The following is a 13436-nucleotide window of genomic DNA, read 5'->3' as shown; positions in this document are numbered from 1 at the left end:
AGATAGAGAGGAGAAGAAATTTATTCTCTTAAAGGGTGATTAGTCTTTGGAATTCTTTTCCCCAGACCGCTGTGGAGGCTGTGTCATTGAACAGATTCAAGGTTGATTCGGACAGATTTCTGATTAATGAAGGAGTGATTGTTATGGGGGACAGATGGAGTTAAGGCCACAGTCATAGCCTAGTGCTGCTCCCCTTTCTTAAGATAACTTACGAGCTCCATAGAGTCAGATTGGGGCATTGTTCCATAGATGCACTGGGGAATCCCTCTTGGACCTTCACACGTAAAGGGTTTGTTGGCAATTGCCCAACACTTACCCATCCCCCAACTTCTGATTCCTCCTCCTCCTCTCTTTCTCTCTCCTCCTCCTCCATCCCCCCCCACCCCCACTCCAAAATCCTAACTCACTTTAGGGCTTCTCCCTGGAGTCAATTTTAATAGTATCTTTAAGCTGATCTGATTGACAGCAGCTAGTGCTGTAAAAAAGGGGGCATGTTCTCCCTCAATTCGGCTCGGAGACTGCCGTGCTGCCTGGATTTTGCCCAGCCTGAGTTGGAAGGTTGGATAAGATGGGCAAACCAATGCTGATTGCCACTCCAAGGAAGTTACGGCCACTATGGCACTATTCAACACCCTGTGAAAACATAGATTTGATGGGTCTGTATCTCTTGAGCAGATTTTTACAATAGAAAACAATGTGTAATTCCTGAGATCTTTTTCCCTCAACTTCAGCTGGGGGGGATTTGGTGGGGGAGGAAGATTATTTTCTACAAATTTGCTGCACCATTAAATGTAATAAATAAGCAATGGAAATGTGGAAAGTGGATTTCGATGATTTCCTGTGTGTATTGTTTTACTCAGACAAGCCAATTGCAGCCAGTAATGCATTTGTCAAGGTTTGTTTTACTGTTAGAAGTGAAGTATGAGTCAGGTTTCTTGTTAACTGAGTCCTTGGCTCTATTAAATGTAACGATCAATTGTTTGATCTGGGTGCACACACTCCAATGCAGAAATAATCTATTCTTTTTACTATTAAAGTCGTTTTGTCTTAAGTTGTCAAAATTCTCATATGACGCAGGTGCCAGCGGTGACCATGTTTATACACACATGTACCCAGCTGAGATGGAGGATTTTGCTGCTCAGGATGCATCAAAGCTGGATACTTGGGTATTCAGTGAAGTAAAGGTACCTGGAAAATGTTTATTCTTGATGGGAGGCTAAATGACACTAAATGGGAAATGCTGACTTTTTTTCCAGGAGATGTTTCCAAGGCCCTCAGCTCTGGAATTCTCTCCACAAGCGGCTTGGGCTCTCTCTCTCTCTCTTTCTCTCTCTTTTTCTCTTGTCTCTTGTTTCTCTATCTCTCTTTGTGTGTGTGTGTCTCTCTCTGTCTGTGTCTCTCTCTCTCCATCTCTCTCTCTCTGTGTCTCTGTCTCTCCATCTCTCTCTCTGTGTGTCTCTGTCTCTCCCTCTCTCTCTCCGTGTGTCTCTGTCTCTCCCTCTCTGTCTCTCCCTCTCTGTCTCTCCCTCTCTGTCTCTCCCTCTCTGTCTCTCCCTCTCTGTCTCTCCCTCTCTGTCTCTCCCTCTCTGTCTCTCGCTCTCTGTCTCTCGCTCTCTGTCTCTCGCTCTCTGTCTCTCCCTCTCTGTCTCTCGCTCTCTGTCTCTCCCTCTCTGTCTCTCCCTCTCTGTCTCGCTCTATGTCAGTCTCCTTCTCCTCCTTTAAAGTGTAAGTCTTTTAACAAGCATTTGATCATCATCCTTCAGATGTCCCATCCCATGTGGTTTGGTATCAAATAATATTTGATGGTCCTCCTGTGAAATGCCAGAGGATGTTTTAGAAACATAGAAAATAGAAGCAGGAGTAGGCCACTTGGCCCTTCAAACCTGCCCCGCCATTCATTTTGTTCATGGCTGATCATCAAAATCAATATCCTGATTTTCCCCCCTCCCCCTGTTATTCCCTTGAACCCTTTAGCTTCAAGAACTATATCTAATTTCTCCTTGACATTAAAGCTGCCATATAAATGTAAGTAATTCTTGGGGCTCTAAGTGCATTTATATTTTTCGGCAGCTATTTAAAATCTGATGTTTCTGAAACATGGATGGCAGAGAGAATACTGATTAAAAATATTGCTGGCATAACTTTAGAGAATGGTGATGCATTCATTATAAGAAGTGCCTCTGGCTGTGAGAGACTGGGGTTTTGTGAGAGTGATTGGCACAGTGGGTGAGGCACTTATCTTTTGCTTCTGAAACCTGAGTTGAAAGCTTGTCTGGAATGAAAATCTCTTCTGTTTATTCACTGCGAGGATCTGACGTGAAATGAGTTTGTGTGCTCTTCATTCTAATTCTTGGGTAGCACAGACCTACTGTACAAAATCACCTCTGATTTGATGATAATTGTCAATCGTCCGTACTGTGGGAATGGGATAAATTGGTGCAGAGAGGCTTACTGTTTTGAAGTTGGGGCAGAGACAGATGGGACCACAGTGGAAGGGGTATCACTGTACTTGACTGCACAACCTCTTGTTTCCCAGTGTCCCAACATCATCTTCTTCCTCCACAGGACTTTTTTGAATTTGCCAAAAGTAATGAAACCCTCTCAAATAAAATGTGGGCAGATCAGGTTGTTTATTTCCTGCATTTGCTTGGGTTGGACACCAATGGACATGCTCACAGGCCGATGTCAAGGTAATTCCCTCTTAACCCTTCTCCAACATTTTCCTACACTTTGGGTCCTGCCTTTTTGTCTTCCAGAGCTCGCTTTCAACCTTGGTTGAAAGGCAATAAATGTTAAATCATTATTCAAAAACTGAGACGCGGACCGAGCGCCATTGAGTTCAAGAATCAGCAGGGGGAAAATTGGTAGAATCCATTATAAGTGAGTATTTGGAAAGTTCAGTTGGTGTAGTGAAAGGTATATCCAGTCAACCTAAAAGATCATTTTTAATAGTCAATGAGTAGATGTATAAAGTAGGTCCACAGAGTGCAGTAGACACAGATTTTCAGAAGGTACACAAGAACACCAGAATTAGGACTAGGCTTGAGGAGTCGAATGGCCAACCCCACCATAAGGTAAGACCATGGCTTATCTCATTGCCTCAACTCCAATTTCCTGTCAGCATCCCAATGGGCATTCAATGCAATTAATTTAATATGATTACTAGATAAATTAGACATGCATAGCAACATAAAAGGGAAATTTATTGGAGTAAGGCGACATCATCCATTCCACGTGCAAGTAGCTGAGATTTGAGAGCATTATAGATGTTTGTACTTGATACTAGTGGATATATATGATCAAGATAGGAGGAAAAAGTTTTCGAAAGGAACATGGATAAAACAAATGAGTGAAATTATGACAAATACAGTCTCACATAAGATGATTGTTAATAAGTTTGGATGCAAGAACGAGGGTTGTAATTACAGTTTAATACACAAAAGGTTAAACGTTTAGAGATTAAGTTATTAAAATCTAACTCACAGGTACGGAAGGTCATGTGGAATGACAAATATTTACATAAGAACAGTCCACGCTGGTGTTTTAACGTCCATATGCGCAAAAGTTCCAAGTGTGAGTTGTGCTTTTTTGGAATTCTCTACCCAGAGGCTGTGGAAACTCAGTCATTGTGAAGATAGAGATGTTTAAGATAGGGATTGATGGATTTCTGACTAAAAGTTTGTAAAGACTAATGGGGATAATGTTTATAGAAGGCATTGACATGTCCCTTTTTATGACTATTTTCATCACTTCACCATTGCTAGCCCATTGCAATTTCCTATGATCTTTCAAATGATTTTCCATGCTTCCTGTTTTAGTATCAGTGGCGGATTTGGCCACCATCCATCATTACTTCAAGCCCTGTCTGCAAATCATTGATGTGTACAGGGAACAGATGTCTCAGAAGCAAGCCCTGTAGAGACCGCAGTCCATTTGCAAGCTTTCTGAGAAACTGCCCTTAAATTTTCCTCACTTTTGACTGGACTTTCTGAAACCTTCCTCCTAATTTCATGCCCTTTAATCTTGGCCAAAAGCTCCGCATTTGGTACCTTGTCAAAAGCTTTCATGTCCCATCCACCGTCTCTATACTGTCCTTAAAAATAAGTTCTCCAGAGATCAGATGTTGATGGCATGCTGGGGCTTGTGGTATGAAGGATAGAATTTGCAAGCAATGTAAGTGCTAGTTGAAAGAAATAATTATCCCGCCTTAGGGACGACCAAAGAAAATTCATGTTGGACTTGAGACGTTTCTTTCTTTATGGCTGTACCAGACCTGTTGAGTTTTTCCAGCATTTACTGATTTTTCCTTAATGAGAAGTCCAGAATGATATCTGGAATGAACGGCTAAACAAAGCTATGATTACTGAGTGTGAATATCTACATGATGTTTACGTTCCATCGGCCTCTGATTGCCACTTTTTAGACAAGGCGTAATCCGAAGCCTCTGGTGCTGCTTGGGTGAAATGGCTGATGCAATGAAATGCAAAAACAGCCAGCCCTGAACTGGTGTCCTCAGAGCATGATGCATCTAACAGCCCAGATTTAAGTGATACTGGTAACATCTGGTGCATATCCAGAAGTATTCCTGCAAGAGATTGAAGGACTTACATGTGAGAAAATAGACTCGGTTTACAAAAAGGCTACTGTGAAATGAGGCTGTTTTCTTTAGAAAAGACTGGAGGGGTAACCTGCTGGAGGCCTTCAGAATTATGAAAGAGTTTGATAGGGTAAATGTAAAGAAGATATTACCACTTACAAGTGAAACCAGAACTAGGGGCCATAATTATACGATAGCCCAGTACAAATACAATTTCAGCAGAATTCTCTTTATGCAGTGTGTTTAGATTGTGCAACTTGCTACCAGGAGTAGTTAAGCCAATTTGTATCGATTCATTGAAGATAAGCTAGATTAGCACATGATGTGGAGATGTCGGCGTTGGACTGGGCTGGGCGCAGTAAGAAGTCTCACATCACCAGGTTAAAGTCTAACAGGTTTATTTGGAATCAGATTAGCACATGAGGGAGAAGGGGGTAGAAGGATATGTTAATACAGTTGGATGAAGAGGAGTGGGTGGAGGCTTATGTGAAGTATAAATGCTGGCACAGACCTCTAGGACTGAATGGCCTTTTTCTGTGTTGTATTGCTAAAAATAATTACTGAAGTGTGACATACCATGCAGAGGCAGAAGATGAGCTATATCCTTTAGTTTATTGTGGCTCGTGAAGATGCCTCAAACCTACTTTGCAGTGACTTCCTGTTAAAACAGCATGTGGAATTCCACAACAGAAAAACATATTGTTGAAACTCCTTTCATCACCTTCCTCCTGCTGCTTGCAATTGATCTAACACTTGGCACATAGCACTATATTGGTCTTAATATAACTAGTGCAACCTGCAAGCAGCAAAACGCTAGAGAAAAAATACAGAGAGAGGCACTAAGATATGTGAGCCATTCAAATTTTTAGGTAAGTTGCCAACTTCCATTCTGGCATCTAAAAATCTACACAATACAAGGTAAAATTTTACAAGTCTTATTTTTGTTTACATCCATTACCATTATTAGGCTTTGATTACTTTTTAAATGTAGGGTGATGGATGTGGTTTTATGTCATTATATTTCAGTGGTGATTTTTAATTTTGTGGGCATATGGTGTCGTGGGAAATTAATAAACGCTCCCTTGGGATGAGTAGGACAGACTGCTATTGGGCCCTTGCCTATTTGTGAGAAAATGTTTTTTCAGTTGACAATTGGGTGCTAAATGAGGATAAATCCTGTCACAAATCTGTGTGCCTCTGAAATGGGATCAGTCATAAGCTTATTAGCTGCCTGCGAACAGTCTGTTGAGAACTAGCGTTTAAGCTAGTCTGCCATTCTAACTCGTATGTCAAATCCAAAATTGTTAGTGTTTCTCAACTAACTGGAATATGTCTGCTGTGCAAATTACATTTATACGCAGGATTTTGACGCACTTGCAGTCAAATTACCCTTTCTACTTCCTGGTCTGAAATAAGACAACACTTCAGAACATAAATGATACAGGGACATATGGCAAGACTAACGTGTTGAACAGGATTTTAAGAAATTTATTTTTAAATTCTTTCCAATCTTAACGCACGTTGCAAGCTCCAGTTAGCTCTCCCACTGAGGGAATGCAGTGCCAGCAGAATTCACTTTATGAAAAGTGATAATGGTTTCACGGTGATCATTAGACTTTTAATTCCAGATATTTATTGAATCCAAATTTCATAATCTGCCATTTGAACCTGGGTCTCTGGATTACTAGCCCAGTGGTAATACCATTGATCCACCAGCTCCCCTTAGCCAAGGAAGTATTTGGGCTAGCATATTCCACTCACTGGGTAAATAAGTTTCTCCTGAATTTCCTTTGGAATTTGTTAGTGACTATCTCATTTATATTTTAATTGCTAAAATACAGTGGTATAATTTCCTTTTTCACTGATATCCCATTAATCCAGCAGATGTTAATAGTATTCCTCCACCTGGTACCATGCCCTAAGAGGGCATTGATGCCCATGGACTTCCACTGGAGTGGTTCATGATTATGCCTGGCAAAGTATCTCAGTGACTTCTGCAGCCTGGTTGAACAGAAAACTCCTGCTCATTACTGCCTACCGTCAAGTGTATTGGAAGGATTTACAGGCTGATAATCAACCTGTTTGGCAACATTATGCACATACTTCTCTTGGCCAAAAGTCCTGGAGTGGGACTTGAATCCAGAGCTTTATGTACAGTGAAACCTCCCATACTGATACCCCTTCCCACCCCCGAAGAAATATTTCCACAAGAAACATTCACCTGCAGGGAGACACAATTACCTTGCGTGGTATCAAGGTAAAGAGACCCTCTGAAACCACAGGCACATGTAAATAACAAACTGCCACACTCACTACACCAAGCAGCTTTTAGATTTTAAAACACAGGGTACATGGGTCATTGCAAGACAGAGTGGATTTTCTGGAAAACAAAAGAGAGGGGGATTGAATATACAAGTAGGGAGGTCTTGCTGCGGCTGTATAGGGCATTGGTGAGGCCGCAGCTGGAGTACTGTGTGCAGTTTTGGGCGCCGTACTTACGCAAGGATATTTTGGCCTTGGAGGGAGTGCAGAGGAGGTTTACTAGGCTGATGCCGGAGTTGAGGGGGTTGAGCTATGAGGAGAGGCTGAATAAATTAGGCTTGTACTCGTTAGAGTTTAGAAGAATGAGGGGAGATCTCATTGAGACATATAAGATGATAAATGGGATGGATAAGATAGAGGTGGAGAGACTCTTCCCGCTCAGAAAGGACAGTAGGACTAGGGGGCACAGCCTCAAGATAAAGGGGGCGCGGTTTAGAACGGAGTTGAGGAGGAACTTCTTCACTCAAAGGGTGGTGAATCTCTGGAATTCTCTGCCCGTTGAAGTGGTGGAGGCTGCCTCGCTAAATATTTTTAAGAAGCGGGTTGATGGGTTTTTGATAAGAGAGGGGATTAAGGGTTATGGGGAGAGGGCGGGAAAGTGGAACTGAGCCACGACAGATCAGCCATGATCTTATTGAATGGCGGGGCAGGCTCGAAGGGCTAGATGGCCTACTCCTGCTCCTATTTCTTATGTTCTTATCACCTAGCGTCCATAGTGGCATTGAAACTGCTGTATCACAGCATGCTCCCGGGGTCAAAATGATTTACTTGCCACTATGGTTGCTGGGTAAATAACTTCCCATTCTATTAAATGTTTACAGTGCACACTGACCATTTTGCAGAAATGGGCACTTGCCAATGAAGGACAACCGGCACCTGTCTCTAAATTGTTCATGATTTACAGATTTCACTATCTCTGACATGTGATCAATTGGAAATATTTTTACTGAATATTTTTTCTGATGGATTTTCTACATACTAACACTCAAGGAATGCATTTTCCTTCTTTGTGCTTGTCATCAATAAGGAGCACACCCAGGTTATAATATATTCACTTGAGTTTAGGAGTTTCTTCATTCCAGGAGTGTGGCATTCACCTGTTGGAGGGTCCATTCATTCCTTTGAACAGATGAAGGGACAGCACTTGTTATGATTTTTAAAATGGATTTCTTTTATTGAACAGAACTTAAAAGAAAATTAAATCATAACAGAGGCAGAGAAAAGAAATCTCGAGACCGGCTGCTTAGCCAGTCCCTGTACATAACGGACAGGATCTTGAAAACTGAACACATAGTTCCAAACTATATTTTGATTCTTATCTCGTTATCGAAAGTATTTTCCACATGCTGTCACCATCTGCAAAGTCAGTGGTAGTCGATGGTAGTCATGATGTGGAGATCATGATGTGGAGATCATGATGTGGAGATCATGATGTGGAGATCATGATGTGTAGTCATACTAAACAGAACGGATTACTGCAAAGAAGTGTACCGACAACAACTGATCAATGAGGAACACTACAGACAGTTACCCACAGATCCGACCAAAGAACACACCCGTCAACTCAACACTCTGATCAAGACCTTTGATCCGGACCTTCAGAGCACCCTCCGTGCTCTCATCCCACGTACTCCCTGCGTTGGAGATCTCTGCTGCCTCCTGAAGAGACACAAGGCAGACACAGCCGGCCGTCCCATCGTATCGGGCAATGGGACCCTGTGCGAGAATCTCTCCGGCTACATCAAGAGCATCCTGAAACCCATTGTACAAAGAACCCCAGCTTTTGTCGTGACACTACGGGCTTCCTACAGAAACTCAGCACACATGGAGCAGTTGAACCAGAAGTACTTCTCGTCATAATGGATGTCTCGGCACTCTACACCAGCATCCCCCACAACGATGGCATTGCTGCAACTGCCTCAGTACTCAACGCCGACAACTGCCAGTCTCCAGATGCAGTTTTACAACTCATCTGCTTCATCCTGGACCACAATCTCTTCACCTTCAACAACCAGTTCTTCATCCAGACACACGGAACAGCCATGGGGACCAAATTCGCACTTCAATATGCCAACATCTTCATGCACAGGTTCAAACAAGACTTCTTCACAGCACAGGAACTTCAACCGATGCTATACAATAGATACATTGATGACATTTTCTTCCTTTGGTTTCGTGGTGAACAATCACTGAAACAACTGTATGATGACATCAACAAGTCCCATCCCACCATTAGACTCACCATGGATGACTCTCCGGAATCGGTTGCATTCTTGGAAACGCGCGTCTCCATCATGGACGGTCACCTCAGCACTTCACTGTACCACAAGCCCACGGATAACCTCACGAATCTCCACTTCTCCAGCTTCCACCCTAAACATGTTAAAGAAGTCATCCCCTATGGACAAGCTCTCTGTATACACAGGATCTGCTCAGATGAGGAGGATCACAGCAGACATCTCCAGATGCTGAAAGATGCCCTCATAAGAACAGGATATGGTGCTCGACTCATCGATCGACAGCTCTGACGTGCCGCAGCGAAAAACTACACCGACCTCCTCAGAAGACATATATGGGAATGGCAGACAGAGTATCCTTCGTCGTCCAGTACTTCCCCAGAGCGGAGAAGCTACGACATCTTCTCCGGAGCCTTCAACATGTCACTGATGAAGACGAACATCTCGCCAAGGTCATCCCCACACCCCCACTTCTTGCCTTCAAACAACTGCACAGTCGCAAACAGACCATTGTCTGCAGCAAACTACCTAGCTTTCAGATCAGTGACCACGACACCACACAACCCTGCCACAGCAACCTCTGCAAGACATGCCGGATCATTGACACGGATGTCATCATCTCACGTGAAAATACTATTCACCGAGTACGTGGTACATACTCTTGGAACTCGGCCAACATCGCCTACCTGCTATGCTGCAGGAAAGGATATCCCAAGGCATGGTACATTGGGGAGACCATGCAGACGCTACAACAAGCAGATGAATGAACACTGCTCAACAATCACCAGGCAAGAGTGTTCCTGTTGGGGAACACTTTCGGCCTCTGATCTTCAGGTAAGCATTCTCCAAGGCAGCCTTCACGACATACGACAACGCAGAGCCGCTGAACAGACTGGTAGCCAAGTTCTGCACAAATGAGGACAGCCGCAACCAGGATCTTGGGTTCATGTCACACTATCTGCAACCCCCATGATTTGCCTGGGCTTGCAAAATCTCACCAACTGTCCCGGCTGGAGACAGTACACCTCTTTAACCTGTGCTTAACCCTGTCTCCACTCACGTTGTCTGTACCTTTTAAGACTTGATTACCTGTAAAGACTCACATTCCAACCATTATTTTGTAAATTGAGTTTGGGTCTTTATATGCCCTGTTTGTGAACAGAACTCCCACTTACCTGACAAAGGAGCAGCGCTCCGAAAGCTAGTGGCTTTTGCTACCAAATAAACCTGTTGGACATTAACCTGGTGTTGTGAGACTTCTTACTCTGTCTGCAAAAGCAGGTCTTACAATTGCTGATATCAAAAATGTGTTTGTCTGCTGTGTACTCTCCAAGGATGCAGTCAATTTTCGGCTAAGTTTTAGCCTTCGAAATTATAAAATGTAGTCAGATTAGCAGTGTTAGTTAACCCCTACAATCGAGTATTTAAATGTAATTGCAAAGACAGAAATATGTTAAAATGAAATCTTTGTATAGGTAGTTAAACCTCTCTCCATTCACATTGTCTGTACCTGTAAACACTTGCTTACCTGTTAAGACTCTCATTCCAACCATTATCTTGTAATTGAGCCTGTGTCTGTATATGCCCTGTTTGTGAATCCAACTCTCCATTCACCTGATGAAAGGGCGGTTCTCCGAAAGCTCGTGCTACCAGATAAACCTGTTGGACTTCAACCTGGTGTTGCGAGACTTCTTACCATAGATAAAGCAAACAGGTTAAGCATACGTAGGATCTGTCGCCTGTATGTCTTCTATTTTAAGTCATATTCTGTCTGAGGGATTGCTCAGTTAAATCACGTTGTCGACTGTCAGGCGGTTTAAAGTTGTCCAGAAAATGCTGGAGAAATTCAGCAGGTCAGGCAACATCTGTGAAGAGTGAATAGAACCAATGTTTTGAGTCAAAACCAACGTTTTGAGCCTTTCAGCTGAGATATTGAACTAAGGTCACATCTGCTCTCTCTTGGCTGGTCGTAATAGACCCCATTGCACTATTTTGAAGACAGCCAGGAAGTTTTCCCCCGTGTCCTGGCCAATATTTGCCCCTCAACAAAAACAGATTATCTGGTCATTTGCTGTTTGTGGGGGGTGTGCTGTGTTCAAATTGGCTGCTGTGTTTCCTGTGTTACAACAATGACTACACTTCACAAGTATTTCATTGGTAGTGAAACAAATTTGGAACATCCTGAGGTTGAGAAAGATGCTCTGTAAATGTAAGTCTTTTACCGTAATTTACAGAAGCCGTGTAAATTTCCCTTTTCTAACAATTGCTTCTGAATGTCTATTATTCAGCGAATACAAGGAAAATATCCGAACTGTAGATAAAGGTATTCAGGAAGTTGTTTCTGTCATTGAAGACTTCTACAGAAATGATAAGAAGACTGCCTTCATCTACACTTCTGATCATGGGATGACAGATTGGGGTAAGACCATTGATCTACACAAAAACATACATAAGGTTTACCCCTTAACCTTAAACTATGACCCCTAGTTCTGGACTCTTGCCGGATAATAGTATATAGTTTATAGCCCATTGACATTTATTTTTCTATTAAGTAATAGATGGTGTCAGTTTGCCAAAGATGAAACAAAGAAACAAAGAACAACCCAGCACGGGAAACAGGCCCTTCGGCCCAACGAGCCCGCACTGCCATTTCAACAAAGCATTTTCCTACACCTACCCTGCCCCATGTTTATGTGAATGGTACCCCTAATGTAGCCAGATTCAGGGGAGAATAGTGTAGGGTCAATTTGGTACACCAATCAGCCTAAGAGCACATCTTTGGGGTGTGGGAGGAATATATATTACAAAGAGAAGAGGTCCCAGTACTGAGCCCTGCGGCACACCACTGGTGACTGACCTCCAGCCAGAAAAGGACCCTTTCACTACTACTCTCTGTCTCCTATTGCCCAGCCAGTTTTCAATCCATCTAGCTACCTGACCCCGTATCCCATGTGCCTTAACCTTTTCTACCAGCCTACCGTGAGGGACTTTGTCAAACGCCTTACTGAAGTCCATATAGAGGACATCAACGGCTCGCCCATCGTCAACCGTTTTTGTCACCTCATCAAAAAATTCTACCAGATTTGTAAGACAAGACCTCCCCTGAACAAAGCCATGTTGCGTATCCCTAATCAGATCGCAACGCTCCAAATGCTTATACATCCTATTCCTAAGAATTTTTTCCAATAATTTTCCTACCACCGATGTCAAACTCACTGGTCTATAATTACCAGGGTTATCCCTACTACCCTTTTTAAACAGCAGTACCACATTAGCTACCCTCCAGCCCTCTGGGACCTCACCTGTGTCCAAAGAAGAGACAAAGATTTGCATCAGAGGCCCAGCAATTTCATCTTTCACCTCCCTAAGCAGCCTGGGATAAACACCATCAGGCACTGGAGCTTTATCCGTTTTTATGCTACCCAAAAACCCTAGCACTTCCTCCCTCGTAACGGATATTTCCTTCAAATGATCTACAGCTCCCTCCAAGACATTACACGACACCAAACCCCTCTCCTTTGTGAATACCGACGGAAAGTATTCATTCAGGATCTCCCCCATTCCCTCAGACTCGATGCATAGCTCCCCTCCTTTGTCCCTAAGAGGACCAATTTTCCCTCTAACCACTCTCTTGCCCCTAATATAAGAGTAAAATGCCTTTGGATTTTCCTTAATCCTATCAGCCAAAGCCATTTCATGCCCTCTTTTTGCCCTTCTAACTCCCCTTTTAAGCTCCCTCCTACTCTCTCTATATTCCTCCAGTGCTCTCTCCGTTCCCAGTTGTTTCGACCTAACATATGCCTCTCTCTTCTTCCTGACCAATTCTTCAATACCCCCTGTAATCCACGGCTCTCTAATCCTGCCTTTCCCATCTTTTCTCTTTGCCGGCACATGCCTTTCCTGCAACATTATCAGTTTGCCCTTGAAAGCCTCCCACTTACCAACCGTGGACTTGCCAGCTAACAACCCCTCCCAATCAGTGTCCTTCAGCTCCCTCCTTATCCGGCTATAGCTCGCCTTCCTCCGGTTCAGCACCCTCCCCTTCGGATGGCACTCGTCCCTTTCCATTTTTATCCTAAAGTAGACAGACTTGTGGTCACTGTTAGCCACACGTTCGCCTACCTCAATCTCAACCACCTGCTCCGGCTCATTACCCACGTAATGAGGCTGCACCTCTACGTGACACTGGGAGTGTGATGTTATTACTCTAGACTTTTTATGTTGTCACTTATTATGCGACCATCAATCTGCTGATGTTCTGAATACTTAGCCAATAGATT

The 13436-nt window shown here is 43.2% G+C and overlaps 1 protein-coding gene across 5 annotated transcripts in view; it reads left to right on the top strand.

The window, feature by feature from the left end:
• Window positions 1-13436, top strand: part of pign (phosphatidylinositol glycan anchor biosynthesis, class N) — a 123108-nt gene that overhangs the window by 20462 nt on the left and 89210 nt on the right. For all 5 annotated transcript variants that reach the window (XM_080201576.1, XM_080201585.1, XM_080201567.1 and 2 more), the window contains exons 5-7: window positions 1078-1184; window positions 2566-2690; window positions 11445-11575. In XM_080201576.1, coding sequence (XP_080057702.1) covers window positions 1078-1184; window positions 2566-2690; window positions 11445-11575 — 363 coding nt within the window. The remainder of the gene's footprint in view (window positions 1-1077; window positions 1185-2565; window positions 2691-11444; window positions 11576-13436) is intronic.

The sequence above is a fragment of the Carcharhinus amblyrhynchos genome, chromosome 2 (genome assembly GCF_965287045.1).
Source record: "Carcharhinus amblyrhynchos chromosome 2, sCarAmb.v2.hapA, whole genome shotgun sequence".
NCBI lineage: Eukaryota > Metazoa > Chordata > Chondrichthyes > Carcharhiniformes > Carcharhinidae > Carcharhinus > Carcharhinus amblyrhynchos.
This window is presented reverse-complemented; position numbering and strand designations above follow the sequence as displayed.